Below are 14,082 nucleotides of genomic sequence, written 5' to 3' on the forward strand. Positions count from 1 at the left end.
CACTCTTAAAGGTGCCTAAGAGTGCTCACCAAACCTTAACTACCGAATGACTTTCCCACACCTACATTCAAATATGTCGATTTAATCAATTTAATGACTGAAATCTGTTAAGTGCACCCACCACCCAATGAGTACATAGTAGGAAAGGGGAGGGACCAAGGCCAGTCAGCTGATGGGGGGAATGCCTACTCATTCCCAGACAGTGACCAGAAAATGCCTATATTGAATAAAGCAGGGGTTGGCAAGGCTACCTTACCTGGGCTGGTTCACTGCCACGGTACCCCCTCCATGGGCCAGATCCCGTGAGCATGCCCGCCTGCGATTTCCAGCGTCTGCGCAGACGCCATTTCCTGCGCCACGAAAGTGGGTCCCTGCACTGTGTTGCGCCGGTTTAGTGCAGTGCGTGGGGACTTGCCGAGCAGGCAGCTCGGTTCGGGGGTGGATCGTGGGCCGGTAAAATAACCCCTGTGGGCCGCTTGTGGCCCATGGGCCTTAGGTTGCCGACCCCTGGAATAAAGGGTGGGAGGAGTGGGTACAGATAAGCCAAAGACACTGAATGAGAGATGGCGTGGGCTTAAATAACCCAACATCTAACCCCACCACCCAGGCATCTGTGCAAGTATATAGGCACACTTGAAGCTGAATTTGTGACCTTCCTCACCTAAGCATCCAGAAGGGAACCTGTCACTGCAGCTTCTGTGGGGGCAGTGGGATGCCAGTCACAGTTCCTGATCCAGCAACTGATATGCATGTGGAAGCTTAACTGGATGTCAGGATTGACTGTACGTCATATAAAGCTTATATAACCAATTTAAAAAAAATTGGTGTGTGACTAAATACTGAAAGAATATGCCAATAACCTTTGAACAGCAACACATCAAATTAGTTTCCACCAAGCATATCATGACAAAAAGAATGTTCCATAAATTAGGTAAAAACTGCATTCTTTAATTAAATGTGATTATCGAGCCAGTCCTTGCAACAGATGCAAAGTTTTGTATGCTTTGGGGGATGGGAGTCCTTTAAAAAAAGATAGCAAGAGTCTACTCTTGAAGGTCAAACTTTTTCTTTTTTTAAAAAAACTTCCCTAGAAATGCATCTTAACAGAACTTGAAAAGCTTTTGTATTATCACTGATGCGTTTGACTGGTCGTGGAGAGAAAAATTCCTCCCGCTCATCCTTCCCCCATAATAATAATCCTTCTCTTCAGTAACTCCTCAAAATATTAATTGAGAGAATAGCTTGAAGATACGTTCTGAGGAGTGCTTAAGCCTGTATTCACTTGCCTTTCTGTCTCTTTTTTAAAAAACCGAGTAAGTTGATTGGTGAGTCCTGAAAATCCACAGTTAGTGATATAAGGCCTCTTCTCACTTTAATTACTGTTTGACAGGCACATTTACTTTCCAGCTGAGCTGTCCTAAATGGAAGCAGCTGCTTTTTAAAACTATACCCCATTCCAAATCCCTACCTTCAATATTTTAGGACATGAGACCTGCAATTCTTCTTTGATTTATGAAAGGGAAAAATCTCTCTTTTGGTGTCATGACATTGGTCTGCACACAAGGAAAGAAGTCTCCTTCTGCTTCCTAAAGTTTGAAGGAATTAGACTGGCTGTTCATGTGGGTTATAATACAATATCACAAACTTTCCGTGTTGCCATACAAAGGTGGACAGACAGATACACTCTATGGATTGTTCTTGATTTTTCATTGTTGGATAGAGCGATCACTGTTGCTAGGAGCAGCAGAGCAGTGGATCAGCTGCCAGATCCAAAGCTCTATGAGTGGTGGGTATCAAATTTGTTGCAGAAGTTCCAGGCTCATACAGCTGAGGGGCCCACATCATGGGATTTAGCAGAATCACAGCCCTGTAAAACATTATTTCAGGACCTTCTGCTGGCTACAGTTGGTGGTAACGTCTCTTGGTTTTAACATCAATCTACAATGTTTCCATCGCCACAGAGAAGACTTCTTCACTGGTGGAGGCCAGTGGACAAGAACACCCTACTATAGCCTAACCCTCTCCAGCAGCAAAAATAGGGGGTTAGGATTGCTGCTTTATGCACTTGATTGTGAACAATAGATGAAGACCTAGAAATTATTAAAGTCACTAGAAGAAGCTTGGATTAAACCAGTTTCAGGTACAATACATGTATCAAGAAACTGATAGTTTTCAAGTGTATTCTATTCACTGTACAATCAGTTGAAAAAGTTGCTCTTGGAAAGAATATGGCAGTAAAAACCTCACATAACTGCAGATAAATTCAAATAGTTCCTGCTGGTTTTTTCATTAAAAAAAACCCCAGGGCTTTTATTTTCTTAACAATTTTTTGCAACAGGAAAATACTAGTTTCCGTTTGGAATTTCTATACCAAGTTACTGTATTTTGTTATTGGCAAACAGTCCACATTTGTCCTCGGGAAGACGGTCATTTATTTCTTCTTCACGTTAAACAAGGCAAGAAGGGAAACAAAGGCCCAGATGATTAATCCTAATCCAGAAACAGATGTAACTGGCAGACAATTAGATTAGAAATATTGAACTACTGTCTAGTGCTGCATGTTGTGTTATTAATATGTTAAATGTGTTGGCAGTAACCAGTAAATCTTTGTGGCTTGGTGAAGTGGAATTTAAGACAAATAGATAAATTGAAGCAGAACAATAATTATAAATAATTTGTTTTGATTTTTTTCTTGTTCAGGCTGGTGCAGTTTCCTCTGTTTAGTCTGGCGTATGTAGGCTGCAATTCTATGCACGTCAATATGGGAATTTAACTGAGTCAACATGCATAGGATTGCACTATTAGATTAGTACATGAAGATTGTGACACTTTGGAGTTAACCTTGTCCTTGTTTTGTAGATCTTTACTATCTCCCCAGGAAAATGTATGAAAACTTGAGTGAAAGGGGGCACAGAAAATGGGAATAGAATTTTATCAACTATTGCATTTATTTCCTGATATGTCCTTGCTGCCATTTCTCCTCCCATCTGTCTCTGGCTTTTTTCATTATTTATTATTTAATTTGTATTTTGTCCACCACCACTTTTCTGCAAGCGAGAAGCCTTCCATATTCATTTTGTGCTGTTATGAGTTAGCTACTCATTTGTCATCAATGTGGTTACTCTTGAATATGCCATATGGTCTTCAGAAGTGTGTTTTTAAGATTATTCTTTTATTGCAAGCAGTACTTGTTGGGAACCTGTCATGAAGACTCAATGCAAGATACATGGGAGAGAGGTAGAAAATACAGCTTTATACTTAATAAATTATGAAATAGTCTTCAGTGTTGGGTTTTTTAATGAAATAACAAGGCTTGGAGGGTTATAAAAACCAGCTATAAAGAGGAAGGTGGTGGTGCTTGTAGCCCACCAAGACTTGGGAAAACAGAACTAGAGAAAACAGAAACTATGTTTATGACATTGGGATTAAAACTGAGGTTTGTTTTTGCTTAGAAAGTTGTTGTGTAGTAATGGGAGTGGCTTTTAAGTGCTCTTACTGCATAAGTCATGTATTATCAGAGGTCCACAGGACATGAGGCTATTGTTGTGAACATGTGTGCAGGACAAAAGGATATGATCCTTTCCTTTTTCCTTCTGACTCAGAAAGATTGATACAGTCCTAGGGGTCTATGTTTAGAGTTGGCTAAATATTGTGAGATGACGGCATTTTGTCTCTGGCACACCTTCTCTTTCTGATCTGTAGATTTAAAGTGAGCATAGGTTTGCAGTGCACTTTTGGTTAGCAGTTGACTTTTGTTGTTTGTGAAATGGAATGGTTTAAAATATGTATATGTATGCACACACAAAAAGTTCTTCTTGGGTAACTGGTTTCCACAGATGGAATACATGCTGCTCATTTTTGTGTTTGGGCTGAAGGCTTCTTAGCTCAGCCTCTGATATGTGTTACATGGTATAATATGGCATGTAGTATGTTTCTAAGTACTGTAATTCCAGCATCTCTAATAGAACTGATAAGTAATTTCTCTTCATTATATTTAATACTATCTGTGTTTAATGCTATTTTTTCATTGGCAACTTGTGCATTCATGGTTTTGTTTGTCATTATGGTTTGTATTTCTGTGTTTTTATATTCCAAACCGCCCTGTGCTCCTCAGATGAAATGGTATAGAAATTTAATAAACCACCACCATGCAAATCCTATAATAAATGCAAATACCAATGAGTATTCATGTAATCCATAGAATAGACTGTTGGACTACTTCCTGGTAGATCTAGTTTCAGTTCCTTCTTCTGCAGTAATTTTACTGCTTAGCTCGAACAAGTCACTTTCAACGTGTGAAAGAAGAGTGATAGTACCAAGCCTCCTCTGCAGAAATGAGCTTTGCATACATGCATTCAATGAGTCTTGTGAATTAGGATTTTTAGTGCTGGCAATAGTACTTTTTGACAGGCGTATCCAGTAACTTAATACACAGATATTAAAAACTGAGTGTCACCCGCCCCAGAAAATCAAGCTATACACATTTAACACTTCAATGTAGAATAGCTGGGCAGCAGTTAATATCCACAAGGGTAGCTTGTATGCATTTATTTGGTGTGAAGGAATTAGTTTGTGGTTCGGGTTATTTAGCTAACATGCACACCATACGCACAAGAAGGAGCTAGGCATAGGAGGAAATTAGGAGGGTGAGGTTGAGTTCAGCACAACTCTGGGAGGCAAACTAGCCTTCTCTTTCTCTGGGCTCACTTTGCAGAGTAGGCTTCAGACAATGAAAGCTGGGCAGGGAGTACCAGAGGCTGGTTTCTAAAACAGACGGATACAGGAAACAACAATCAAATCTCAAAGCACAGCCTCACTTAAAGGTAACAGATGTGGAGGCTGCCATGCGTAGGGAAAGTACCTCTGGAAGACAGGACAGGAACAAGATATACCTTTCCTGGACCTGTTAGCCAATCCTGAAGAATTGGAACTGGGGCATGTTGAAACTGGGTCAGGAAGGAAAAATAGAAATGCAGCAGGCAAGAGGAGGCCCAGAAATGTTTATTATTATTATTTATTTATTTATTTCACAAGATTTATACTCTACTTGAGATTGTATATTAAAAATAATAGAAGTGGTTTACAAAAAGATAAAACTATAAATAGCTGTATAGATTGATAGGATATATATTTGATTTTTAGTGCCACACATATAATACTAAAATACTCAGTTATATCAGTTTAAAATTCTATGGAATAAATGAATAAGTGTGTCCCTCATAGATATTACACTTCTTGAGTTCCAGAGGAACCCAAACATAATTCAGGAATGCCACATTGACCATATTTACAGACAGAAATATCTGGATTTTCTGCTTGATGAACTACTCCTTACAGTGAAACTTTTGTGAACTGTAAGCCTTTCTGGCTTGCAGAAATCAGCATTGTGTGAACATAGCATACTGTATATGCTTAAGTGGAAGGAGTTTAATGCAGATTCTTTGGACAGGTATAGGCAAGCGCAGCCCTCCAGAGGTTTGGGGACTACAACTTCCATCATCCCTAGCTAACAGTACCAGTGGTTAGGGATGATGGGAGTTGTAGTCCCAAAACATTTGGAGGGCCGAGTTTGCCTATGCCTGCTTTGGACTAATGCTTTACTTTGGTCTATTCTTTAAGGTAAACTCCATAAAGTGCCCAGCTCCAGTTAAGAGTGCATATCAATGACATCAAAACAACAATCACCACAGGAAAGCAAGATGCTTCTCTTCTCTTTTTGTTTTTAAGTGTAGTTCTCTTTTTGTTTTTTAGTGTAGCTCTCTTTTGCCCATAATAGCTATACACTCCTGTGTATAGCAAAACACTCATGATATAAGTGTTCAACTTTCTTTCTGATTGTCCTGTGTTTTGGCAAGTACACTACAGCCAGCCTGAAAGTTGCCAGAAGCAGAAAGGTTTTCCATGCTGAGCATGCTTCAGCAAGTCTGGGCTAGATACTGTCTGGCAAAGAATCTTGTATTATGATGACCCCCTTCCTGTTATTTGGGATCCAGCCTGTTTACCTGACTCATCTGCAGGGTGGAGTGGCCGCGTGCTGTCTCAAGGGGCTTCTAAGCACTCAGTGCAGTGTGTATGCTGATAGAGATTCCCTGGTGCTTGTCATGTAGTAAATTACTGAGTTTTGAATTGCAGTCATGTTTTCTAGGTGCAGTGTTGGAACTACCACAAAGAGGGGCCCTAGGCTTGGTAATATTGATAGAATGGTGACTAATATGTTTCTCCCACAGTACATGCTTCTGACCACTGCTTAGTCATGCAAAGCTTTGTGTTGTACATTTGCACAGTGGCAGTTTTGCTGCCTCAGTCTTGTGCAGAGCTACATAGCCACACCATTACAGGATGATGGCTAATAGGATCAGGATGGTGCTGGTGCAAGGTCACATAGATGCTCGCCATACATATATCCCCCAAAGAAGCATAGGACCGCACTTTAAGTGTCAGAGGGAAGAAATGCTTAAGTGGCGGGAAACAATAAATGGACAGGGTTGGAGAAATTGTGTTCTGTTTGGTACTGAATTAGAGAACAACATGTCACTCCACACCATGCACTTGCTTCCTCACTTGTGTGCACAATATCATTTATGAATGGCGTGTCCATGTACAATTTTTGGCTTTTGTCTGCATTATACATATGAGTGGCTGTTTTTAAAAGACTGCCCAGAGTATAAAACAGTTAAGAGTGTTAGCAGCAATGGAAGGACCAGATCAGCAAGGAAAGAACAGTGGGTATATTTTGCTCATGTAAAAGAACTCACAGTGCTATTTGTTGTAATTCTGTGAAGTTCACTGTATATCTGAAACATCAGCTTTAGAAAGTGCAAACTTCCTGATTAGATTAAGTGTTTGTTTAGTGTCAACGCCTACTGATGACCATTTAATTGAAATGCAAATGGTAGAACTATGTGTAAACATCCAGATATTTTGAGTCTCGGGTGGGAGTTGAGACAGGAAGTAGAGACTGACCATACCACAGTAGTTTAGCATAATGTGTCTGAATTCTGTCTAATTTCAAACCATAACCTAAAAAATCCCTCTCCCATGTAGCCTGGGAGATATTTTATTTATAAAGAACTGTTTGCTTCCATAAACAACTGTTTTTAAAAATTGCATAATAGATCATCACACTCCCCCTTCCTAAGGCATTTGTGTGGCTATAATTCACCAGAAAGGGATTTCAGTTTATGCATCTGACAGAGTGGGTGTGAATCCATGAAAGTTTATGCCTTGATAATGTTGTTAGTCTTAAAAGTGCCACAGGACTGTTGTTTTTTCCCCTGTAAGAGACTGACATGGCTGCCCCTCCAGAAAAAGGGAGAGAAAAAGAAGTGAATAAAATGTTGCTATCATTAGGCTGCTATCCTAAGCATAATTGCTTGGAAGCCAAATAAACATGGTTGGGAATTGGGGTGTTTGGCTTGTTTGCTTCACTTGTGTAATTTCTGAAGCCCTCTGTATTATAAAGTAGCTGTGTTTAACAATAGTTTCTTTTCTTACTCCCTCTGAACGTTGTCATTGGGGCTTTGTTTGCCAGCCTGGTCTGCACAAACAAGTAATTGTGGGGTTCTTCAACCACCACCACCTTTGTTGGTTCTGTTGGCTCATTCACAAAATCCACTATGAGTTTTCTTGAACATGTTGTTATTGTTGTTGGCATCTATCTGTCTTGGGAGACAATGGAAGAGTTCACCTTCAGGGGTAAAGTCAAACTGTTGGACAGTTACAACGCTATATTGTCCCAGGGTAAATGCTTAAGGAAATGTACATTAAGAGGAAAATTAATTAATGATGGGAGAGAAGACACATTCTTTGATGTAGTTCGGCCCCAGAAATATTTGTCTTTCAAATAGCTTCTGTGAACAGTCATGTTCATGAGTATAGCGTTTTGCTTGTGGCAAACGAGTACTGAGGGTTTTTTATATTTATTTATTACATTTATATACCACCTTTTCCTCAACTGAGCTCAAGGTGGTGTATATGGTTTTCTGTTCCTCATATCCTCACAACAACCCTGTGTTACTTGACTTCAGAACACAAGAACTGTAGCTGGGTGGACAATACCTTCCCAGTTGTTAACACTGGATCATGGTAATGTGGTGACTTTTCTGTTAGAGACATATACTGTCAATTCATATACTGTATGTACCTAAAACCTTATAGTTTGAGTCCTGGTTGAACAATTCAAGCTGGAAAAGTCACCTTCCCAAGGAATGAATAAAACTTCTGAAAGTATATGAACAGTAATTACTGCCTTGGACATATTATCTATATGCAGATCTGTGTCATCATGTTGAGAGTCCCCTATCCAGGCCACCATTCTGCATTCTCAGCTCCCATAGGAGAAACCGTATTAATGCATATGATGGGGGTGCTAGTCCATTATAGTGAGTAGTAGAAGCAGATGTCACAAATGAGATGGGGGATGACTTAGTCTTAACATAAAACATCTGTGTGCGTGCTCTACTTTGCGCCACTTCTCAGGCCTTATGCAGACATTCCTACATTAGGGGAATGTGCATATCATTATAATGTTGGCCGATTCTCTCCCCCCCCCCCGTTTACATCTGCATGGCACATGTGCATAGTGACACACACACCCCACAGCATGTTTAGGCTTCACTTATATGTGATTAGAACTTACGTGCATTGGCATCTACATACAAATACGTGCATTGGCATCTACATACAAATGTAGATACACATGCTTTTCAGTGCACAGAAGTCAGGTGTGCTGGTGGAGGCAGAGCCAGCTGGTATGAGCTTGATAAGCCCTACTATCAAAAACATATGCATAAGCTACTCATTGCATTTAGCCACACACCTAAAATGTTTCAAGTACAACTTTAGTGTGCATACAAGAGACACATGTTCACATGTATCACACATATGATGATTATGATGATACAGCCACAAACATCAGGAAGTTGTGATTCGCAGTACAGCTTTACCTCTGATCAAAGTATAAAATTACCTTTCTTGTGCAGCAGTAAAAAAAATTGCTCCAAAAACATGCACTATAATTTCTCAAGACTTGCTAGCTTGCTGGGATGCTGAAACGTGAGAGACCCTGCTACAGAATGTGCCTGTGTAAAGAAACCGAGCCAATATCATGGTGGGCACACAGAAAAAAAGTGCAAGGCTTTCAGCCTAAGTTTCAAGAGCTTGTTTTTCTGACAGAGGTGGGTGGAAATTTAGGCTACCAGACTCAAGTAGAAGGGTTCCTAAAAGGAGGAGGAAAGGAAACCTTAAAGAGGGCATTCCTGAAATCCTTGAGGGAAGCTGGGTTGGCTTAAACATTAACCCTGTTGAGTGGCGAGTGTGTTAAGTGCGTGTCTGCGTGGTGCGACTGGAGAACTTGGGCCAGTCGGCCAGAACCTTCAGCGAGGCTGCTCTTTCAACAGGCGATTTGTTCGCCTGTCTGGGGCTCATTGCCATGCGAAGGGGCTGACATCAGAGCACCTTTTGTTGCTAAAAGCTCTTTTCTCTGGAGAGAGACAGAGAGAGCAGTCATGTGGAGATGGGAGAGCCCATGTAGAGGGAAAGGGGGGGAGGCAGAGAATTAGAGTTACCTACGAGCTGAAAACTCAGCGCGGGCTCCTGATTTGAGGAGGGGGAACCTTACCGAAAGACTTCCTTTGGTGCCAGATGTATTTTGTGCCTGTGGGAAGCGATTCCCTCTCCCCAAAGAGGCGGCCGCGACTCTCTGGAGCACCCCTGCGCGAGGGAAAGGTGGTCACGGCCAGCTTTGCTTTGCCACCCTGTTGCTCACCGCTCCAAGCAGGCAAAGTTTGTTCGGGGCATGGCAGTTTGTAGACGTGCCAAGAGTTGAGCCCGGGAAGGAGCTGCAGGAGGGAAGCGTCGGTCGCCTCCTCTGCTCTCTTCTGGGGCTGGAGCCTGGCGGGAAGGCGAAGGCAGAGGCGGCATGATGGAGTAGCCGGGGGGCGGCGGCGGGTCTGGCTTGAGCGCAGGGCTTGAGCCGGCGGCGGGGCGTGAGGCGGGCAGCGTCGCCTTGGCTAGAGTCTCGGTCCGGTGGGGAGCGCGCGCCTTGAGCTTTGCTTTCCGAGGAGGCGACTATGGAGGAGGAACAAGCCGCCGGCGCCGAACCCCAGGAGGACAGCAGCATGCCCGAGAGTTTCTCCAGACTCTGGACGGATGTCATGGGGATACTGGTGAGTGACTGGTTTGGGTGGATTGAGAGAAGTGGAGAGGGGGCGCGAAAGCTACCCAGCCTTGGCTGTGAGGCTGGTGGCTTTGACATCTCCTGAAAGTCATTCTTGGGCCGACTCAGTACAAAAGTTCCTATTTGGAGGAGCAAAACCTAAGAATAAAGGAATCCACGGGTTGCTTCCGGAGAAGGATCCAATGGGGTTTCTTGAGCCTGTGCTAAGTCGTGAGCCCTTTACGACCCAAATTGTCTCCCCCCCCCCCCTTTGAATAGCACCTGTTGTAAAAAGTTAGTCAGATGCAATCAACATTACATTACAAGCACCTGCTTTGCTATTCTACTCCCCTTTGGCTTGCTTGTCCCGGCTATTCTTTAGGTTTAGGTCTCCATTTGTTGGAAGAATTGAATGTTGAGGTGGTGCTGTTTTTGGCTTTTTGGACGATCACTTTCGTCTCAGCCTAATCACGGTTTCTGAATATGATTATGAGCAATGTGCCTGCTTATAATCAGTCAGGTATCCTTGGGGATTAAATTTCAGTTGTAAAAGTGTAATTTCCACCAGTGAATTTTGCATACACTGTATTGCATGAATCAACCTCATTTTCCAAGCTGATGTGTAAATTCTGCTACTTTTTACTCTGCCTCTTAATGTATGATCTATTGAGGAGAGCCTGTGGTTTGTTAAACTTGTGCAGTTTCAACTTTGCCTGAACCAATTTTTTTAACTGTGACTTTGGATTTCACACACTTTTTTTAAGAGAGAGAGCTGTAGAGTGATTTGCCAGGTCTTCTATGGAGTATGCATGCAGAGAATTAAATATTTCTAATACTCCTTTCATGTTGCTGATTCTCTTCCTCCCTCCCCTGAGGTTCAATAATTCAATAGCTACGGAGGATCAAAAATGTTCAGCTACACCATACATGCCCTGAATTTAATTAGTTCAACCACTGTAACCACACCAGTTGCGGAATGGGGATAGACCTGACTAATGGAAAACTTAACTCTTTCGGTATTTTTAAAGTGTTTATTGGCAGACAAGCAAAAGGAGAGTAGAACTGCTGTGATCGAAACTGTTTACTGACAGTTAACTGTAAGAAAAATAAGAAGAAAAATAACAATAATTGGATCCCCCCCCTCGTGTTTCAAACTGTTAGAGTAGTATTTAGCCTTGTGACCTCAGGCTAATTTAATTATATGCATTCCTAGGTATTGTTATTATTTATTGCTTATAACCCCCTCGTCCTCAAAAGGAAGAGTGGTTAACAATAGACATAAAATAAAACAATAAAAATAGTGTAAACAACACATTAAAAATGAATTAAGCAGTATGAGATACAATTATCACAATCCAAAGCAGTCAACAGCACAATAAAATATATCAACAGAACCACCCTTCTCAAGCTCCGAAGGCTAATAAAAATAAGTTGATGCTCAAATGGGTATAGCAATCTGAATATGCACTAGAAGAGAGTTCCACAAGTGAGTTGCTGCTGCTGAGGGCTTACTGAACGAAGGCATTACTAGCGGAGCCTCTCCAGCGCATCTTAAAAGTCCATGTTGAGTGGTACTGAGTGAGACACTTCCTCAAGATCAGAGGCCCTGAATCATTTAGATTTATATCTAAGTACTCTACCAATACCTGGAATTGTGCCCAATAGCTTACAGAACAGCCAGAGCAGTGCAGTGCAGTGCAGTGCAGTGCAGCACCTGCAAAATTGGTGTTAGGGAATTCCACTTTGCTGCCTCAGATAGGAAATGGGCAGCAATATTATGTGCCATCCACATCTTCAGTACTATCTTCAAGGACAGCCCCGCTTACAGTAGAATAACAGGAATCCAATTTGGAGGTTATCAGAGCATGGACCAGTCACCACTGGTCCACTGGCTTTGGGCTCTCATATTTCAGTGGTGCGCTGTGCAACACTAAAATTCAGTGGTTCCCCCTCCTGCCTGCTCAGTTCTACAGCATTGTTTTGGCGCCCCCTGCAGGGTGGTGCACAGTGCGACCACATTGGACGCACTACCTTAAAACCGCCTCTGCCTAGACTTCTGTAACCAAGTTATCTAACAGTGTATCTTAGGCATCAGTTGAAGCTAGGTGTTAGTTAGCACTACTTGCCACTGTGGCCACCTGAGCATCCAGTGTTGTATCCAGGAGAACTCCCAAACTATCTCCACATAATTGTCTGAAGATTTGGGAAGAATGAATCTGTTCTGCTGAAAAGTTTCAGGTAGAATAAATAGCTCCAGAAAATGTCACAGGTTTTACAGAAGTGAGAGTTTCTGTTCTATGTATCTAAACTTGATTTGCCTTTATTTCAATTTACAGATATCATAGATTGTTATTAGTAGTTTTTGTAAAACAGTGTATGCTACATACAGTAATCTCAACAAGCAAGTAACTCAGAATTATCTCCTTAATGCTCAGTATCAACCTTTGTTACAAAGTTCATACCCACAATAGGCCTCCATTTCCATCTCTCTCCCCCACAAATGTATTAATATTACGTATTTATTATATTTATACCCCACCTTTCTTCATCAGTGGAACTGAAAGTGGTGTACATGGGATTCTCAGGTACTGATCAGAGTTGCTTAGTTTCAGTGTGGTGTTGGCCTCCATGTTTCTTCAGATCATGGTCTAGCACTCAAAAAAGGAGACCCAGATAATAGGGGAAAGGAGAGGGGGAGGAAGGAGGAAGGAAGGAAAGAAGGTTAAAAAAACAACAACTAAAAAAAAAAAAAGGCAAGCCAGGGATAAGGAGAGAGGCAAGGGACACTGATACCAGGCACTGTTGCTTGAGGCAGGTGGGGACAAGCAGCAATCAATGCATTTTTTAATTCCTTACATTCCACATTGTTAATACATGTATTCATTCATATGTTGAACTACGACAACAACAATGGGATTTATTTCCTCTGCTTTTTATTGTTTTTTTAAAAAAATGAAAATAGTTGACTATGGATGAGGTTACACGGAGTGCATTTTCTGGCAAATTTTGGTACTGTGGGAGATGTACAAGGTGAGACAAACAGAGTTAAACTGGGTGTCTGGAGAAAGTTAATGTAGCAGAGAAACCACCAACCTTAGTTTTGCCAGTTTCATAGTGCAGTTGCTGGGGCAAAATTAGTCATTATAGCTGGTAATTCAGTGTGAACATTCAGTGATGTAGAGTGTTTCAGCATTATAATGATGGAATAGCTAAACATCTCCTTTGCCTGCACTTTTTATCACTTTAGAAACAAATAAAGAGAGAAGTCTTTATGCTCATGTCTGTGGGAGCATCTGTAGGGGCATAAGGAGTGGTGGGAAAGTGCTCTTCTTATTCAGCAGGTATTATGGGTTAGGGGAGCTTTGACTTTGACAGACATTTACTATGAGAGGGTCAGCAGTAAAAGAGAACTTTGCAAAGATCTCATTTGGAAACCTACATTTTTTCAGGAAATTGTTGTGGATCAAATCTTCCCTTGGTTTTGGTCTATGCAAAAACTTTTACCAGGCATATTTTGAATATTACATTTTTTAAAAATCCTAGGATACAATAGATGATGATAATGGTATTATGTTAAATTGCAGTTATGAAAGCTGGCAGTGGAAATAGAGCCAATACAGTTCTTCACTGATTTCAGTCAGATTTCCCCCCCTGTAGTAATAATAATGGGAATAATAATGAGATTATTTTTTTTGCTCTGGGTGTCATAAAGGTTGTGCATTTATGACAGTTTAAAAACATTTGCTTACTACAGATGAAATGTATGCAGGAATGAGAGTCAGCATTTGGATTCGCTGAACTGGAAATGACTGTCCTGTTGCTTGTCCTAGCTAATTAACCTCATGAAATATTTCAGTACTAGTCATTGCATTAGAATGTAAAGCATGTAAGAGTAGTTTTCCTGGTTATTAATTGGGTCGATAGAG

General features: G+C 41.3%; 1 protein-coding gene across 6 annotated transcripts in view; it reads left to right on the plus strand.

Annotated features, from left to right (window-relative positions):
• The window catches only part of SASH1 (SAM and SH3 domain containing 1), a 533,200-nt gene that overhangs the window by 394,428 nt on the left and 124,690 nt on the right, over positions 1–14,082 (plus strand). The window contains exon 1 of one of the 6 annotated variants that reach the window (XM_081186275.1): positions 9,410–10,166. The exons of 4 other annotated variants lie outside the window; for them this stretch is intronic. In XM_081186275.1, the coding sequence (XP_081042401.1) occupies positions 10,071–10,166 (96 nt within the window). In that variant the 5' untranslated portion in view covers positions 9,410–10,070. Of the gene's footprint in view, positions 1–9,409; positions 10,167–14,082 lie in introns of those variants that run through there. One more of the 6 variants, XM_081186280.1, reaches the window with a different exon arrangement.

The sequence above is a fragment of the Podarcis bocagei genome (assembly GCF_964188305.1).
Source record: "Podarcis bocagei genome assembly, chromosome: 3".
In the NCBI taxonomy this organism is placed as follows: domain Eukaryota; kingdom Metazoa; phylum Chordata; class Lepidosauria; order Squamata; family Lacertidae; genus Podarcis; species Podarcis bocagei.